At 40.9% G+C, this 7217-nt stretch overlaps 1 protein-coding gene across 8 annotated transcripts in view; it reads left to right on the top strand.

Moving 5' to 3' along the window:
• The first annotated feature begins 382 nt into the window (after positions 1-382).
• Positions 383-7217, top strand: part of RABGEF1 (RAB guanine nucleotide exchange factor 1) — a 23453-nt gene continuing 16618 nt past the window's right edge. For 2 of the 8 annotated variants that reach the window (XM_019511336.1, XM_019511335.1), the window contains exons 1-2: positions 383-685; positions 5872-6057. In XM_019511336.1, coding sequence (XP_019366881.1) covers positions 5879-6057 — 179 coding nt within the window. In that variant the 5' untranslated portion in view covers positions 383-685; positions 5872-5878. The remainder of the gene's footprint in view (positions 686-5871; positions 6058-7217) is intronic. The other 6 variants (XM_019511337.1, XM_019511338.1, XM_019511340.1 and 3 more) reach the window with 6 other exon arrangements.

Below are 7217 nucleotides of genomic sequence, written 5' to 3'. Positions count from 1 at the left end.
ACCTGATTAACCGTGTCATTGTCCATGCCTAGGATTGCAAACATGTCCACATCACCCAAACTGTGCTAGGAGCTGACAACTGCTGGAGTGATCACTGACTCATCCACTTGGTTATCTCATTCAAACTGGCTCCTAAACAACAGCTGCAGCAAAATAAAAGCCTATGGAAGATCAGTATTGAAGGACTCGGGGACCCAAACAAGCAACACCCTCCTCCAGTGCCTGAACGAGAAACTGGTGAATTCCAGTAAATGATGATGGGGAAATGTCAGCAGCTTATGACAGTGGCCTTGAGGGCACCCCACAAGTGCCTATGAAGAGATGCTTGGATTCTCTTCCAGAAAACATCAGGACGGGCTTGATGAGAACAACCAGGAGATCCAAGAGTCAATCGACTGCAAGCACAAGCCCACCAACTCCGAGCAAAAGAAATTGGACCTTTGCTTTGGCTTGTTGGAGACTCAAAGGAGGATCCATGATATGAAGAACAAATAGGGGGAAGGCGAGGCTAAGGAGATTCAACATCTTGCTGACATTCATGATATGCATGGTTTCTTTAGCGCCATCAAAGCTGCAGTAATTGAAGCCCTGTACTGTTTACATGCAGCTCAGATTTTGACTATATGCCAGTTACAACTGATGCTCGTATATCACGAGGTACTGTCAGGCAGAGGTGCTGCTGAGGGTTTGTTTTTGTTTTTTTAATTACTTAAACTTCTGTATCACCTTAATGTGCCTATTGAGTATTGTTTGGCTCTTTTTGATGAAAGCACAGTGGTTTGCTACTCGCAATATTCTCATGCGTAAGTAAAGTTCAAAGTGAAAGAGCTTTGGGTGGCAGGGAAGAGTAATGCTATGGAGTTTTCGATTGGTACCAAAGTAGCAAGCATGTCATTTAGTGATACTGCGTTTAGTCTGAAGTTTATAAATAGTTGCCCTGTGGTCTCACTAAACAAATGTTGTGGCAGGGGGAGAAGGGAGAAAATTTACAGTAAGTAGATATGTCTTTTCTACCTTGTTTATTTCACCTTCCTTTGTGTATTGGTGTTTCATTGTCTTTGTGTACTGGCATGTATCATCACTGTTCCCTTTTTTTCCTCGAACTCAAGAAAAGAAGAGGGGAAAAAAGGCACTATGTGAAGTACAAAGCCAGTTCCCAGTTGCAGCACAAAGTTACGATACAGTTAAAAGCTGCACAACTGGGCTCTTCCATCTGTAGAGATTTTTGGCAGTGTAGCTGCCTGATTATACCTGTTGAACAACCCACATGCATTTGCAGCACTTTGGGTATTGTACAAATGCAAGTGGCTATGGCTTGTAATTGGAACAGTGCAGAATGATGTAGCTCTCTCTAATACGTAGTTTTTCTCAATGTGCTCATCAGAGTACTCAAGACAGTAAATACTTGGTCTCTTTCCTTTCCAATCCCCAACTGGCATAGCAAAAGTAAGCTATGATGCCTGGCACTGTTACTGTTCATTCAGATGCTCCTGAGTAAACCATACCTATGCCCATGGTGATCTGGTACATTTGTTTTGACTCTCTTGCAATGTATATGAAGGCTTGAAGGAGAGCTTGAAGCCTGGCTGCATCACGGAGAGGGCCTTGATGTAAAAAGAAAGTTGTAAGATCAGCTCTGAGCATGGCATAAGGGGAAAAATAAATGATTAACTTAAAAATCAGCTTTTTAAAAATGTAAAAACTCCACTTCCTTGATGATACTTAAAATGTAGCTCAGTATAGTGTGCCTTGTTATAACTGATCTGGGTTCCCTGGGGAGGCAGCAGCTTGAAGGGAAGCTCTTTGTTACGATATTTGCAGGGAGGGCATAGGAGGGTGAAGTTTCTGCCTTCACAGCACTTGTGCTGCTGCTGCATGTTCAGAGCAGACCTAATGGAAATGTACCAGAGATGTTTACACCTGTGCAACAGAGATGCAGCGCCTCTCAGGTCCTAAGCTACTCGAGGAGCGTGCATGAAGAGCACTGAGTACCTGACGTAGGATGGCTGGCTAGTATCAATGGATTGTACCATTGTGACTTGCACCACTTCATTCTTCTTCATGGCCCTCTGCTGCTTCATAGTTATGTTTTGACCTGAGTGCTTCCATTACCTGAAGACAAGGAGAAATCTTTCTTGTGTTTCCCTTTGATATCTCATTGCTCAGGCAGCAGGGGAGCTGCCCAGAACACTGTTTGCATCTCCAGTGTCCGTGCAAGTTGAATTGCTTTTTTCCATTGCACTGAGTCACCATCTAAAAATGAGCTTCAGGCAGCCATTGCTTTTGTTCAGTATGTTCATCTAAATACAAGTAAAGGGCCCAGTTGTGCAGATGTAGGAGAGGAATAATCTTAGAACACAAAATCATAGCTTTAAAAAAAACAAAAAACCACTGTGATCTCTTTGACCTTTAGGCAGCCAGCCCCAATAATAATCTTTTTCTAGGAATGGTAGTAGATTTGTATAATGCAGCAGTTCAGTTGTGCTCTTTATTTTATTAAATGAATAGTTGATTTCTTGAGATGGAAAACTAACTTCACATAAAGGTGGATGTGCAGAAAAACTGGCTTGGCTACAGATCATTTTCATTATAAATGAGATCATTGGGGGCGGGGGAAGAATAAAAAATGAAGACAAAGTAAGAAAAATCTGTCTTACCTTGAAGTGTGGCAGGCAGTATGTTCATATTGATTCAGGGTGACCTTTTTAGTTCCTGGATCCAAAAAACTAACTGTAATTTGAGATGTTTAAAGGAAGGGAGAAAAGGGAACAGTTTAGTATTTCAGTGGCTTGGCGCTGGATATTATCCCTTTATGTTTCTCCAGAGGGAGGGGAGGACACAGGTCTGACTTTCTAGCCTTTTTTCCTACACAAGACTTTCTCAACTAGAGACTCAACTTGCTAGTTTTAAATCCAAATTGTTAAGATTCTGGTTCTGATGTGGTAAAAAATGTTTGCAGTGTATGGTGAAAGTTCAGTATACACAGGAGGGCAGGTTTATCTGAATTGGTGAACTTTTGAGTTTCAGAAAATTGTGGGAGGCTTTGAACCACTGTAGTAACAACTTGGATATAGAGGTAGAAGCTTTCTGAAGATGGTAGCAATGATGGAGGTTTGTAATCGTGTGGCTCTTTGTTCTGCTTCCCTTATTTTCCTAGATTGCTTCACTGGAGTCTCAAGCATTGCTTCCCCTTGTTAGCAGAAGAAACTTAAGTTTCTGCTTCTAGTTGTGGGCAATAGTTCCCAAATTTTCTTGTCTTATAATGTTTGGGGTCTAATGTGAGTTGGCAGCTTGGAATGGTCAAGGAGAACTGATTTAAAACTCCTGTTATAAAAACGTTCCACATAAAATCTTGCCTGAAAGAGTCTAGTAGCTAACAAAGGTTACAGCTTTTCTTGAAAACTGATTCTTTCTTTTAACAAGGAACGGTTGTGGGAAGCAGTCAGATGGCAAATGAAAATGGTGCAAATAAAATTATTGCTTGTGCAGCTTGAAAAACCATGCTTCGTTAAGAGAAGCCTCTTCAGTGGAATAGTCTAAAGGCAGCTGTCCTGTTTCTGACTTTTGTATGACACTTTAGTTAATTGCTACATGTTTAGGTAGTGGCTTTGGTAATTGGTGAAGAGAATTTGCAGAATTATTCCAGGGTTTCACTACCCCCATTTTGTTGACTTCGGTTAGTTCCTCTGTGCAGCATTAACATAAGTTTATTTGTAGAGTTAAGAGGGAAGAGAAAGAAGACTGTCTTCATGTTCCACTTTTATTCTTGTGTTACTCAGTAAGCTTGATAGCATGCCCATTTCTGTAATGTAAGGTCCAAGTTGAGTAAATGCAGTTAGCTTTGTCTACTCTCTTCAGCCTCATTAGCTAAATGGTTGCCTGTTAAGTGCAGGAGTCTCAGCTGGATGGTGCTCATTTATTGCGATAATTTGTTGCTTTCCCAAAACCAAAACAAAATGAGGAAGGGAGTCCAAACATGAACATTTTTAAGACTAGATCCCTAAACTGACTCTTGTTTAGAGTAAGTTGCTTTCATTGTGTCAGAACTCATGGTAGAGGTGATATCTTTTCTTAGACCAACTAGATTTTGGCCAAAACATGTCTTTAATTGCAAGCTTTCGGGCACAAACACACTTCTTCAGGCATAGGAGAAAAGACTGTAAAAATCTAGTTGGTCTAAGAAAAGATATCATCTCTGCCACGAGTTCTGATTCTTTTTGTCTCTAGACCAATACAGCTACAACATGGATACCTTTGATTCTGTGTAACTTGTTAAATATATTTCCTTAGCCATCAGGGAAATGATTTAGCCTGGGTCAAAATGCCTGTCATTTCCCTTGCCATCAAACATTGTGAAGTGATGACATTTACTTTCATGTGCTTGTCACTGGTAACATGGTCATACAGGGGAAAAATGTATTTCTTCTGCAGTTGAATGGTGCTGTTAAATAACTAGTGATTTGAAGGTCATTGAAGACGTTTTGTGTGAATGCTTGTTAGTTATGCGCTTATGTAGTTTGCTCAGTATTGTGTGTGAGCTGCTGCTCTTGAGTGTTTGTTTGGTAGCCACACGTACTGGGAGCTAGAAGAGCTATTTAAACTAAAGAGACAAGAACAAATGAGCATAGCTGGCTGTGAATAAATTTTAAGATGGAAATTAGAAGATTTCTATACTTTGAAGGAGTGAGGTTCTGAAACTGCTTCTCAGTAGGAGTAATGGGGGGCAGAAACAGTAATGGGTTTTCTGACATCGGAGATGGATCAGTTTAGGTAACAGATTGTAGGCCAGAGTTTCCTGCAGTAGTTTGACTAGGGTTTGACAAAAGGTTCTGACTTTTTGGTTGCAATCTGCATGGGTGGGCCTTTTGGTTCAGATGACAATGGTTGTTTTGCCATAGGCAGCAATCTTTAGTACATAGTTGCTTAGATTTAATGTCATAAGCAATTCTGCCCTGGACTTGAACCAAGCAGTTTAAATTAGAGTAAGTCATTCAGATTGGAGAACTGCTGGCAGCTGTTGGAAAGGTAGCTAGCTGCTCCATCATTGTGAAAAACAAGGACAAGCAGGTATCCTACCAGACCAAGTAAATTTGCACTGTTGTTTCCAGTCTGCAGGGTTGAGACTGCCTAAATCCTTTAAAAACAAAAAACCAAAACAACCGAGTGTTGTCATCAAATATGCTTGAATTTTTCTTGTTAAAGGTAGCCTCAAAATTCAGCCAAATGTCACTGACATTTGGCTGAAGGTGCAGCGTTCTGGGACCATGCAGGTAGAAAGAATGTATCTCTATAAAGTAGCTGTTTTCAAACATAAAAGCAATTAGGGAGGTACAAGTGTTAACATGACCATGTACTAATAGGCAGCAGAGAATACTTGCTCTCTGAGATGAGACTTCCTGGTTTCACTCTTCAACCTAGCTTTGGATTTAGACTGGGCTTGTCTCTGATTTCAAAAAGTAATAATGTAATAAAGATAGTTTGTTTGATCCTCCACCACCTTGTGCAATCACTTTCAGCCAGTTGTTCCGTGGTGGAAATGGAATGTTCTTCATTTTACCCTGCAGGCTGATGCATTTATACAAGGGGGGGGAGTGAAAAATCAGGCCTGCTCTTTAAATAGCTGTCTTGCATGTTGCCCTTTAAGTTAACCAAAGCTGTGCAAATTGTGTAAATCCTGTTGCTACAGCCTGGTGACAAGCCCAGTAGTTGCGGGTGTTCTCAAAGGGGAAGAAGCTGTTTCCCTTGTGATTTAAAACGTAGGGTAGCTTGCGTATAATGGAATAAATTCATTCTTTAAAGTATTTGCACTTTATTTTCTTTAGCAGTCTGTTAGCAAGTTTTTCTCTCTCTAACCCTTTTCTCTTTCAACAGGAAGAAAATGAGCCTAAAATCTGAACGCAGAGGAATTCACGTTGATCAGTCAGAGCTACTATGCAAGAAAGGATGTGGTTACTATGGGAACCCGGCCTGGCAGGGCTTCTGCTCCAAGTGTTGGAGAGAGGAATATCATAAGGCCCGGCAGAAACAGATTCAAGAAGACTGGGAGCTGGCGGAGCGGTAAAGACCCTCTTCGTTTCTTGCCCACGTGAAGTAGGATGGCTTTCTCAAATGTTCCTGTGTTCCAGTTTGACTCCTTCTTGCTGTGGTCAGCTTCAGGAAGACAGTTGCTGGAGGAGAGAAAAAAAGGAAAACAGATTTCTTATGTCTAGGCAGGCATTGTTTGTAGCCTTTTCTGGCATAACTTAGAAGGGCCTTGCAGTGTGGAGACTAGGAGGAGCTAAAGAACAGTAGATACTTGTTAAGTGCCTAATCTAAACAAAAAATCTCTTGTTCATGAGCTGTTCAGTTTGGCAGGCTGGAAAGGACAGTTTTTAGTTCAAATAAAATCCTTTTTTTTCCCTTTCTTTTTTTTCCCCTGAGACCAATTGAATTATAATTATACTTTATTGTTTAATTTTTTTTTTGTCCTGCCTCTATTCAAGGCAAGAGGCAGATGTTGTCAGTCGCTGACAATCACATTTTATCTAATGTAGAACATATGACCATCAATGTTCTTGGGTTTTACCAGTAGTTAACATCCTGTTTCAGTTCTAGATATTTACTTTTCTAGTTGATGAAAGTAGCCATCTTGTTTGCTTATTCCCTGATCCCAAAGATTTTGTATTCAATTAAAAAAAAAAAAGTTTTAAAAAGAAAATGTGTTTTCTTTACTGCATAGTTGCAGAGGCATTTCATATTTGCTACCTGTCACTAAGACAGGGTTCTTTCAAAGGTGAGTATCATGATGTCTGCTCTGGGATTTGCTACATCCTGCAGATGTTCTAGTGTGCCATGCAAAGGGGCACTGTAATTAGCTATTTCATCATGGTGTTTGGCATAGATAAAAAGAATCAACTGCTGAAAGGGGCAGGTAGGAAATGTAATATTCATTTTAGAGCAGTGTCCAAGCACCACCGATGAGGGAATCTTTTCTAAGAAGGCACTGCTCAGCGGGAAGGGACACACTTCAGTGGTTTAGTTAGTAAATGCACAGCACTTCAGAGCGGGAGTGCCAAAAACACCCAAACCCTGACCCACACCTAGACTTAGTTTCATAGTTTCATAGATTTAGGGTCGGAAGGGACCTAGTAGATCTTGTAGCCCAACCCCCCGCCAGGGCGGGAGAACAACAAAACCCCAAAACAAAAATGGGACTCAAATGAGTCCAGCCAGGTAGG

This window comes from Gavialis gangeticus, unplaced genomic scaffold, assembly GCF_001723915.1.
Source record: "Gavialis gangeticus isolate Ggan-Ray unplaced genomic scaffold, GavGan_comp1, whole genome shotgun sequence".
Taxonomy (NCBI): Eukaryota; Metazoa; Chordata; order Crocodylia; family Gavialidae; genus Gavialis; species Gavialis gangeticus.
The sequence above is the reverse complement of the archived record's forward strand: the minus strand, read 5'-3'. Positions and strand labels throughout refer to the sequence as shown.